The sequence below is a fragment of the Chlamydotis macqueenii genome, chromosome 5 (assembly GCF_036417535.1).
Source record: "Chlamydotis macqueenii isolate bChlMac1 chromosome 5, bChlMac1.mat, whole genome shotgun sequence".
In the NCBI taxonomy this organism is placed as follows: Eukaryota; Metazoa; Chordata; class Aves; order Otidiformes; family Otididae; genus Chlamydotis; species Chlamydotis macqueenii.
Genome location: NC_141560.1, coordinates 43177927 through 43188372, shown reverse-complemented (window position 1 = coordinate 43188372; position 10446 = coordinate 43177927). Strand labels below are relative to the sequence as shown.

Sequence of the window (10446 nt, the reverse complement as noted above, 5' to 3'; positions counted from 1 at the left end):
GCGTGGGCCGGTCCCGCCCGAGGAACGCCTTCCTCCCGGGGCCCCCCCAAAACCGACCCGTACCGCAGCTGCTCACCCTGCGGCAACCACGTCCCCACTCGAGGCATCCCCAGCCCCTCACAGGCCGGAACTCCGGCCCCACGCAGGTAACCCCGACCCCACGCAAGGTCCCCTCAGCCCTCACAGCAGCCGCTGAGGGTGAGCCGCCGCCGCCGCCGCCCCCCCCCCCGCTCGCCCCGTACCTGCCTGTCCGCCGCGGCCGCCGCTGCCGGTCCTTTCAACCCCTGCCCCACCGCCCATCGGCCGCTCGGCGCTCGTGCCGCCGCGCCTGCCTTCCCCGCTCCGCTCAGCTGGGTTGGGCTGGGCGGGGCGGGGCGCGCAGGCGCAGTGGCGGCGCCCGGAAGCGCGAGGCCGCGGGAGCCATGGCGGCGGCGGCGGCCCCGGTGCTTGCCCGCGGCGGAGGTCCGGTGGCGCGGCTGCGCCTGCTGTGCCAGCGCTACCAGGAGTACGTGAGGCGGCACCCGGCCGCCACGGCCCAGCTGGAGGGCACTGTGCGCGGCCTCTCCTACCTGCTGCCAGGTGCGGGAGCGGGGTGGCCGGGCCCTCGTCCCTCCCACTGGGGCTTGGGCCTGGGCCGGGCCCCGCTCCGGCGCCTGCCCGGGGGGTTGCGGGGGGCTGGGGCCCAGCGGAGAGCGGGGGCCTGCCCCCGCGCTGGGCGCTGGCTGGTAGCCGCTCTCCTCCCTTCGCAGGTCGCTTCTCGGACTCCCACGCGCTGTCGGAGCTGGGTAGGTGGGCACGGGGAGCCGGGGCCGGGGCACTCGGCACCCGCCGGCCGCGGGGCTGGCCCTGTGCCTTTGCGCGGGTGCATGCGGGGCCGTTCCCCGGACCCCTTGTTTACGTGACGCCTGGCTGCATCGTCCGGCATCCTGTGGGAGGAATCTGCACGTCTTGCTGCCCTTCTGCCCTCATCCCCTCCCGGGGGAAGAGGTAGTAGTCCCGATTTGCTTTCCATGCATCCTGTAACTATTGTGTTCTTATTCTCTTCCTTTTCTAGTATACTCTGCCTCCAATCTCCTAGTGCTATTAAACGACTGGATTCTCCGAAAGGAGCTACAGCGGAGTCTGCCTGTGGTAAGGCCGGAGTGCGCGGGAAGAGGATCTGGGACATGTGCTCTCTTCCTTGCAGAAGCTTTCAGGGAATGTCTAGAAGCAAACAGGTCTTTGCTGTGGCCTTTCTTTGCTATTGGGTATGTAGAGGCCAGAGGCAACGTCTGAATGCAGGTAAATGGCGGCCCTGCCCCATAGCTCCTGGCTTGGAGGAGTGGCCAGAGCACTCCCTGAACCACAGAAGTCAGGCCCTGACTTGCACCTGGAGCCCCAGTGGTTTTTTGAGAAGCTCAGAACTTGAGGTAGGCAAAGGTGTTGCTGAATAACCATCGCTGTTTCCAGAGCAGTGGCTCTGGAGCACTGAAGTTCCAGTTCTGTCCCTTAGACTCTTCCTTTGCATATGCTATTGAGCAAAACAAACATAAGTTCCTTGCTTCTATGTCTCTCTTGCAAGAGCCCCGTGCTAATTCCTAGCACTTGTTAGACCCTTTGGGGAATGAGAAGGAGGGTGTTTTTTTCCAGACAGGTCTCTTCTGTTGCAAGCCTGCCCGCTGTGTGGGTTTGGGTGTTGGCAGCTCTCTGTCTGGAGTGTCAGGTGTGTAGCAGACAGAAATGCAGAAGACTTGCTTCCCTGGTTGTTAAAGGCTAAAGTGAATTTCAGCTGTATTGTTTCCATTGATGCTTTTCAGTGGGTTAAATCCTGTGGTTGACAGCACCAGCAAGCTCCTGCGTGGGGAGCAGGGACCCAGGCTGGAAGAGCACCTGCTGTCTTGGGGTTCATGCTGGGGATCTAGACTGATGCTGTATTCAGCAAGCGCTTGCTCTTGCTGCGAGCTGTTCAATTGTGTAATTGTGAACTCTGGATCCCCTTCCCTCTGCTCCAAACATACCCCCTCGTCAGCTCTAACGAGGGAGGAGATTTCTTGTGTAGCTCAGCTCTAGGACAGGGAGGAGGAGAGAGTTTTGCCTTGGAGTTCAGGCGCAGTGCCACAACGCAGGAGACTCCTGCTGTGTCCGTTAGGGTAGAAGGCAATCCAGGATCCAGCTGTGATATCCTCACTGTTTCTAGGGTAGCAGCTCTGTGTGATACTCTGATGTCTCGATCTGCCCCTGTTTGGAGGCAGAGAAGTGGGTTTGTGTGTAGACCCTGGCTGCAGTGGGGGCACCACTTTTTGTTTCTGAGGCTGTGACTTCAAGGGCCGTCCGGTGCTTATTTTTGGGAGTCCTGCCAGACTGGGGTGGGCTGTGCTGTACTTCTGCCCCATTTAACTCCCAAGCAGAACCTGCATCCTGTTCCCCTCCTCCCCTCTGTATTTTGCAGTCGCTGCCCCAGCAGAAGCTGCTGACCTGGCTGAGCGTGCTAGAATGCGTGGAGGTCTTTGCAGAGATGGGGACAGCCAGGGTGTGGGGGGAGATGGGCCGGTGGACCATCATTGTCCTCATCCAGCTGGCTAAGTAAGTGCTGCGGGTGGAGGGGAAGGGGCTGCCTGTGCTTGGAAAAGGGGATCTGGAGGGGGCTTGGCAGTACCCCAAGAAAAAGCCGAAGCAGGACTGAGCTGCCGATCTCTGAGGCTGGGGGAATTAGGAGGCCCACGGTGTGCTGGGTGCTGTGCCACAGGAGGGGACACTTGCCCCTCTCGCTTTGCCAGTTGCCCTGAGCAGACCTGAGTGTTTCCCTGTTCTGTGGAAGCCACCTGTCCAACACAACAGGGACCCAGCTCTGTAGCCTAGTATTGAAGGCTTCCATGTGTCTTCCCACAGAGCCATCCTTCGTCTCCTGCTCCTGCTGTGGTACAAAGCTGGCATCCAGACGTCTCCTCCCATCGTGCCACTGAACAGGGAGCAGCAGCAGCCTCTCCACCCCCAAGGTGAGCCCACAGTGCTGTCATCATTGGCTTGGTGCCTTGCTGGGCCACATGTCTTGTTCTGCTAGGAATTATTCATCAGGGCAGCGGCTGGGGTGGCACAGGGAACTGTAAGCCTTCAGTACACAAAGCCAACTGTTGCACATTCTACCCTCTGCAGAACGTGGGTTAGCTTAGTGGCAGAGTTGCCCTACAGTCTGTAAGGAAGGGGATGGAGGAGTCTAAGCCTGAACTCGCTGGCTGAACTGTGAGTCGAGCTGCATGTGCCCTGGTCTGATGGTGAGGAAAGATATCCTAGGCCTGGGCAATGTCAGACAGATTTACCTTTTCATCCTCTGACAGCTCTGCGCAGTGTTAGCCCCTTCAGGATGGTCTGGTTTAAGCTAGAACAAACTTTCAGTCTGGTCTTCCTGATGGCAATGTAGGGAAGGGTCCTGCCAGCTCTGAGGCGAGGCATAGTCTTTCAGAGCCTGACCCCTGTGGCTGTTTTCTCCTGCAGACGAAGACAACTCCTCAGGGAAGGATCAGACCTATGTTGGCAAGCGTTCCAGCCGTGTTATGCGCTCTCTCCAGAGCAGTAAGTAGCTGAGCCCATTTTCTGTCCTCGCCTGAAGTGTTTCTGCTCTGTGCCCTTTATCTATGACATGGCTGTGGGCAGTACAGAGCAGAACCTTGTATTGGGGCATATCCTGCCACTCACTGGGCCCCGTGGGTGGGGGGATATCAAAGCAACGGGGATTGAGGCATGTGCTGCAAGGCTAGCACTTTAATTGTATTTTCCCAAGTGAGCTATGCGACAGAGACAACCCCTCAGTGTGGTTCTGCTTTGAGGAGCACGACCCTTAAGAGTACCTCTCTCCCTGCTCTGTCCCATCTGGAGGCAAGCTCTAAGGGTGCTGGTCAGCCACAGCAGTTGCTGTGTGTGCAGCTCTTCAAGCTTTCCTGTTTCACACCTTCACAGTGCAGAAAGCAGTGCGGTGGTGGTGTGGGGAAGCGTGGTAGGAAGGTTTTAGTTGTGTTAGTGACCTGATCTGCTTGTTGCAGCCCCGTCCCTGCAGTCCCGGCACTGGGGGTCCCCCCAGCAGAGGGAAGAGTCGCAGAGCCGAAGAGCGGAGGAGATGAACCAGCTTCCCACCCCTCTGGGTCTCCAAGAAACCGTTGCAGAATCCATTTACATTACCCGCCCTCTGCTCCACTGTATCCTGCCCTGGCTCCATGCCGGCACGTGCCCCACCACACGCCGTAGGTGTTGGCAGAGGGTGCTGTGGGCTCAGCCCTGTGCAGGGCAGTGCCACACCAGGCTTCTCTCTCCCTGACACTGCTCTGCTTGGGCAGGGGCCTCGGCACTCCTCCTTTCTCTTATGCCTTAACAGCAGGCCTCAGCTGCTGGAGTTACGGGTGTAAGTCCTCCAGCCCCTTCCCCAGAATCCCTGCAATGCTGCCTTAGAGTGTATTCTTCTGGGCTCAGCAGAGCTTTGCTGGTACCCAGTGGATCGCTTGTCTGCGTGCCTCTAGTCAGGCATCTCTGGTCCTTTCCATTCCTTGACTGTGTGTGTTCCCAGTACTGAGTTTAGGAGTGTGGGGCCAGAGATCGTGGAAGCCCTGGCTCCTCTCAGCAGTCCTGGACATCTCAAGGTCAGTCTGAGGAAGTCTTTGTGGGTGCTTGAGGTTGATGGTGGTTGAGCATCACGCTTCCCCTTGGTCCCCAGTCCAGGGCAGGCCCTACTGAGAGAAATACGCAGAGGGGCTAGGCCTGGTCTTTAGCTGGGAGATTTGGCACATTTAGGTGTCTTCTGCAACACTTAAAGTGCTCTCTGTTCTGAGCTAGTGCAGGCTGCTCTGCGTGGAGCTGAGAGCAGAGGGCATTTAGAAACCCACTTTCTTTTCCCTGCTGGCTGCTGTTGCTGTAAGTTAGCTCTCTGCCCTTCTCCTTCCAGTCTGAGCTTGCTGAGTGATCTGAAAGACCTGAACAGGCGAGAGCGAGCGGAGCTGAGGCGACGAACCATCCTGCTGCTGTACTACCTGCTGAGATCTCCTTTCTATGACCGATATTCAGAGTAAGGGGCCCCTGCTGGGCTTTTGCTGAATATTGCCCTTTTAACAGAAATAGCCTCAGGGGACTGGGTGAGTAGATCTGAAGAGGTCTGGGTGCCTGTGACCAGGCTGATCTGAGCCCTTTTGTCACAGCTGCCATTGCTGTTCCTGCGTTCAACAGCTGGGGCAGGAGATGTCCTACTGGACTCATTCATACTCTCTCCCTTCCTAGGGGCAGGATCCTTCTCCTCCTGCGCTTGTTGGCTGATTACGTGCCTGGAGTCGGCTTTGTCACACGTAAGTGGGCCCCGCTGCTATATCCCCATTTCTGTTGGGTGGAGAAAAATCGGGGGAGTCGGGCAGAATGTTTGCCAATTGGTTTCCAACCTGAGGAAGGGATTGGGAAGTCCCTAGAATGGTTAGCACTGGTGCAGCCTGCATTGATGCTTGTGTTGTTTTAAACTGGAACAGGAGAGGATGAATTGCTTCCTGGCTGTTAGGGACCTGTGGTAAACCTCCCTGTGCCCTCCCAGGCTGCAGAGCTCTGTCTCTGCCACCTTGGCCTGTTCTCCTGGGCTCCCCTTCTGCACCTCAGCTGATGCAGCAGAGCCCTGCTTTGCAGCCCCTGTTTCTGAACAGGGATCCTTGATCTCGTCCTCTCGCCTGTGATGCAGACATGAGGGGTAAACAGTTGCCTAGAGGTATTGATCCAGCCAGGAACCAATTGTAAATCAGAGGGCTGAACCAGGTCTGTCTTCTAGTACTTCACTGGAGAATCTCTTTATTATGGGCCAGAACTTCACTTTCTCCTCTTCCCTGCTTTTGTGAAGCCTTTCCTGGATTGGTTCATGGCAGTGATATGGTCTTAGATAAGCCTGGCATCATGGGACTGTCCTTTGGGAGGTCACAAAGCTGGCCAGCTCAGGAACCACTTCCTCCAGTTAGTGATTTTGGAGAGGCTTTGGAGCCTGCATTAAGCCATGTGCTGCATAAGCATTCTCACTCTACAGCAGTTGCTTCTCTGCACCTGCTTGTTATTGCTGAGTTATCTCCCTCTTCTCTGTGCCGCGGTGTGTCCTCCTGACTTGCTGCATGCAGGATTTCCCCTTGGAAATTGTAGACCCCGCTTCCCACTGGAGCGTGGACATGTCAGCTCTGAGGGAGTAGTGTCCCACGCCGTGGCTGTGCTGACCACGTGTCGCACCCCACTTGGTCCCGCTCTGTCTCTGGCACCAGATCGCAAAGTTGCTTCCCATCTTGGCAAAAGTAACCGTGGTATTCTTGGGTTCATCTGAGTTGCGTAACTGGAGATTTGGGATTGCTGGGTATCCTAACGAGAAGTGGGGAATCTGCCCCATATACATACAGCTTCAAGTTCTTGCCTTGCTATGTGTGTGATCCTTCTGTTCTCTTATTTCAGGGCCACTGATGGATTACTTGCCTGCTTGGCAGAAAATCTATTTCTATAACTGGGGCTGATGAGAAGATGATGAGAAGATGATGATTATTCTCCGCTAAGATCATGACTGGACATTTCTAAGGAGGGCAAGCAGGCTGGGGGAGGGATGTTGATACTGTCTAATTTTCAGTTAAACGACCAGTGAGAAGCTCCCGTTCTGCAGGGTGGGGAGGGGGGTGAATGTAATTTTTTTAACAGATGTCGCTGTGAATGATGGACACTACATGGGTAGAGAGACCCTGGCCACCTCTTTCTCTGGACCTTCTGTGGCTGCAGCGATGGTGATGGGACAACCTCTAGTTTTTTTTAAGCACTTGACTCTTCCCCTTTTGTATGGCTGCACTATAATAAAGCCAGGCAGCACAGTGTTTTTTTGGAGAGCATTGTCTCCCACCTCTTGGCGCTGACATTGACCTGCAGCCTGCTTGTGTTGGCCGTGCTTGGCCGATCTGCTTGGAGCGGGCTTGTCTGTCAAATAAACTGACTGAAGGGAAAGAACTGTGCTGAAGGACCTCTCTTCCCCTGTTTTTGCAGTTGTCTGCCCTGGGATACCCTGTCCTTTAGAAGCCTTTTGCTCTGGCCTGTGTGAGGCAGAGCCCCACGCTTTGCTCAGCTGATGACTCTGTAACTCTAGGTGCCTGGTTCACTCCCCAGTTTCCTTGGGTTCCCCTGGGGGTACAAAGAGCTGCGGTTTGCAGGCTGCTTTTCTAGCACCTAATGTGTGCTAAAAGGGTTTGCAGAATGGCTGCCAGCCAGTGCTCGGGGGCTTGGCCAAGGGCAGAGAAAAGGAGAAATGAAGAGACTAATTCAGCAAATACTGCTGTGCCACGCTTAATGAAGGGCCCAGGAGAGGCCTGGACAGCCATCTTGTATCTGCTCTGCTAACTGGTGGGCAGTTGAGGCAGCAGTCTGCTCCGTGAGCTGCTGTGGAGGCTCCCTTGGCCAGGACCAAGGGGTGGCCAGCTGGTGGCACTGGATTGCTCCACAGGCATCTGCCAGCCCTGTGCAGAGCGGAGCTGGAAACTGCCAGATGCGTTGGCCTCAAGTGGGTGACAGGAGCGTTCCTACCTGAACCATCCTTGGGGGACTCTGGGGCTGCAGGGGTCACAGCCACCTTGCCTCAGCACCTGAAATAGAGAATGTACCTCCCCAGACCCCTACTGGGCCACTGAAGTGAGGGGGCCCCAGTGCTTTGGCAGTGCATGGGGTCTGCGTTGCCACCTCAGCCGGTAGCGATTCCCTGTAATGCGGCAACAGCATGGAAAAGCCATGAGCGAGGGACTGTTTGCTGCATTTGGGCTTTTAGCAGAGGAAGATGCTGAAGAAGGCAACTTTCTGAAGGCAAAAGCAGGGACTGGAAGAATGAAGAACTGCCCACTGTAGCAGAAGAGTGGGTTCAGGACCATCGAAGGAACCTGAAGGTGCACAAGTCCATAGGACCTGATGAGATGCATTTGTGGGTCCTGAGGGAACTGGTGGATGAAGTTGCCAAGCTGCTGTCCATCGTATTTGAGAAACTGTGGCAATATAGTGAGGTTCCCATCAAGTGGAAAATGGGAAACATAACCTCCATTTTTAAACAGGGAAACAAGACCCAGGGAACTACAGGCCAGTCAGTCTCACCTCTGTGCCTGGCAAGGTTATGGAGCAGATTCTGGAAACCATGCTAAGGCACATGGAAAATAAGGATGTCATTGATGACAGCCAACATGGCTTCACTAAGGGCAAATCATGCCTGACCAATTTGGTGGCCTTCTATGACAGGGTTACAGCATTGGTGGACAAGGGATGAGCAACGGATATCATCTGCCTGGACTTGTGCAAAGCATTTGTCATTGTCCCGCACAACATTCTTGTCTCTAAACTGGAGATGGATTTGATGGAGGGGACCACTTGGTGGATAAGGAATTAACTGGATGGCCGCACTCAGAGTGGTGGTCAATGGCTCAATGTCCAGGTGGAGATTGGTGATGAGTGGCATTCCTCAGAGGTCGGTACTGGGACCAGCCCTATTTAACATCTTTGTCAGTGACATGGACGGTGGAATAGAGTGCACCCTCAGCAAGTTCACTGTTGACACCAAGCTGTGTGGTGCAGTCAACACGCTGGAGGGAAGGGATGCCATCCAGAGGGACCTTGACAGGCTGGAGAGATGGGCCCATGCAAACCTCATGAAGTTTAACAAGGCCAAGTGCAAGGTCCTGCACGTGGGTTGGGGCAATCCCAAGCACAAATACAGACTGGGCAGAGAATGGATTATGAGCAGCCGTGAGGAGAAGGACTTGGGAGTGCTGGTGGACGAGAAGCTCAACATGAGCCAACAATGCGCGCTTACAGCCCAGACAGCCAACTGCATCCAGGGCTGCATCAGAAGAAGTGTGACCAGCAGGCTGAGAGGTGAGATCCCACCTGCAGTACTGTGTCCAGCTCTGGAGCCCCCCAGTACATAAGAAGGACATGGACCTGTTGGATAGGGTCCAGAGGAGGGCCACGAAGATGATCAGAGGGCTGGAGCACCTCTCCTATGAGGACAGGCTTAGAGAGTTGGGGCTGTTCAGCCTAGAGAAGAGAAGGCTCCAGGGAGACCTTATAGCAGCCCTGCCTAAGGGGGCTTATAAGAAACATAAAGAGAAACTCTTCAGCAGATCCTGTTGTGATAGGACAAGGGATAATGGTTTTAAAATAGAAAGAAGTGGATTCAGACTGGATATAAGAAATTTTTTACACTGAAGGTGGTGGAACACTGGAAGTGGTTGCCCAGAGAGGTGGTGGATGCCCCATCCCTGGAAACATTCAAGGCCAGGTTGGATGAGGCTCTGAGCAACCTGATCTGGTCAAAGATGTCCCTGCTTCTTGCGGGGGGGTTGGACTAGATGACCTTTAAAGGTCCCTTCCAACCCAAACCATTCTATGATTTAAGACTGCATAATCTGGAAGGTGTTGGCAGCATTCACTCCTGGGGACAGTGAGGTACTGAGATGAAGGGGTTTGCTTTTGGAAGGGTTGAGATGGAGGCAAAGGGTGGTGGTGAGGGACAGGGAAACAGCCCTGCAGCTGTGCCTGCATGGAGGGATGTGCACTAGCAGTGGGAGCGCTGCGAGCAGCTGATGTGGCCTGGGCAGCCCAGGACGAGAAGCTTCCGTACAGGGACAGAACAGGCAGCAGCGACTGGGTGGGGCCCTGCCTCCTGCCCCACCAAGTCAGTGGCCCTGGTGTCTCCTCTGTGACCTCACTCCAGAGCTGGTGTCAGCACATGCCATGGGGTGCTGGCTGCTGCTCATCACCCTGCTGCTGGGGGCTGCCTTCACACGGCCCCTATCCCAGAGGTGATGGCACTTTCCCTCTCCTCCTCCTCCTCATTCCTACCCTGGTACCTGCAGAGGTACCCCATGGCTCCTGGCCTGGATGTAGGCTGGCACTCGTGGCACCAAGCCGTCGAGAGCTGGCCGGGCTAGGTGAAGACAAGTGGGGTGTGGGATCTCTTGTGCCACCATGGGTGAGTGCAGTAGGGTCTTGGCTCACTCCTGCCTGTGATTTTCCCCGACAGGGTCAGTTACTCCGTCCCTGAGGACTTCTCTGCTCCCCTGGAGCTTCCACAGCAGCACTTTGGCCTAGTGGACGGTACAGTGCTCTCCTGGCCCCTCTAAACCCCCTTTCTATGCACTCACCCTTCCAGGCAGGCAGTTGTCACCAGCCCCAGGGCTGAGCCTCTCTGCTCTACCCGCAGATTACGGCATCAAACCCAAGCAGCCTCGCTTCAGGACCCAGCCAGCCCAGCAGCAGCTGGAGGGGCTGCACAGAGCTGGCAAAAGCAAGCGCGATGAGCTTGAGTTGCTGGAGTACTACGATGACGCCCGCCTGTGAGCCAGTGTGCCCCTCTGTTCACCCCTGCCCAGCCTCTGGGACTCTCCTGCCTGCCCTCCACTGCTGCAGGACAGGGTAGGTGTGGGCTGCAGGAATGGAGGAGGGAGGGCAAAGGTA

General features: G+C 56.1%; 2 protein-coding genes across 2 annotated transcripts; both read left to right on the top strand.

Moving 5' to 3' along the window:
• The first annotated feature begins 415 nt into the window (after positions 1-415).
• Positions 416-6966, top strand: PEX16 (peroxisomal biogenesis factor 16). The gene is made up of 11 exons (XM_086749604.1): positions 416-579; positions 750-785; positions 1055-1131; positions 2429-2562; positions 2869-2975; positions 3472-3549; positions 4017-4169; positions 4535-4607; positions 4910-5029; positions 5239-5303; positions 6427-6966. The coding sequence occupies exons 1-11, from the start codon at positions 423-425 to the stop codon at positions 6483-6485; spliced, it is 1059 nt and encodes a 352-aa protein (XP_086605730.1). The 5' UTR covers positions 416-422; the 3' UTR covers positions 6486-6966.
• A 2757-nt stretch (positions 6967-9723) lies between these two features.
• FREY1 (Frey regulator of sperm-oocyte fusion 1) lies at positions 9724-10392 on the top strand. The gene is made up of 3 exons (XM_086750168.1): positions 9724-9791; positions 10013-10086; positions 10193-10392. Exons 1-3 carry the CDS (start codon positions 9724-9726, stop codon positions 10327-10329), a joined length of 279 nt encoding a protein of 92 aa, XP_086606294.1. The 3' UTR covers positions 10330-10392.
• The last annotated feature ends 54 nt before the right edge of the window (positions 10393-10446 follow it).

What these genes read in the sequence shown, in the direction of transcription:
- FREY1 (XM_086750168.1), top strand. Translation starts at nt 9,724, where the DNA reads ATGGGGTGCTGGCTGCTGCTCATCACCCTGCTGCTGGGGGCTGCCTTC. An exon ending in ACACGGCCCCTATCCCAGAG is followed by an intron (nt 9,792 to 10,012) that starts GTGATGGCACTT and finishes TTTCCCCGACAG; the next exon opens with GGTCAGTTACTCCGTCCCTG. An exon ending in GCACTTTGGCCTAGTGGACG is followed by an intron (nt 10,087 to 10,192) that starts GTACAGTGCTCT and finishes CTCTACCCGCAG; the next exon opens with ATTACGGCATCAAACCCAAG.
- PEX16 (XM_086749604.1), top strand. Translation starts at nt 423, where the DNA reads ATGGCGGCGGCGGCGGCCCCGGTGCTTGCCCGCGGCGGAGGTCCGGTG. An exon ending in GTCCTCATCCAGCTGGCTAA is followed by an intron (nt 2,563 to 2,868) that starts GTAAGTGCTGCG and finishes GTCTTCCCACAG; the next exon opens with AGCCATCCTTCGTCTCCTGC. An exon ending in TACCCGCCCTCTGCTCCACT is followed by an intron (nt 4,170 to 4,534) that starts GTATCCTGCCCT and finishes GTGTGTTCCCAG; the next exon opens with TACTGAGTTTAGGAGTGTGG.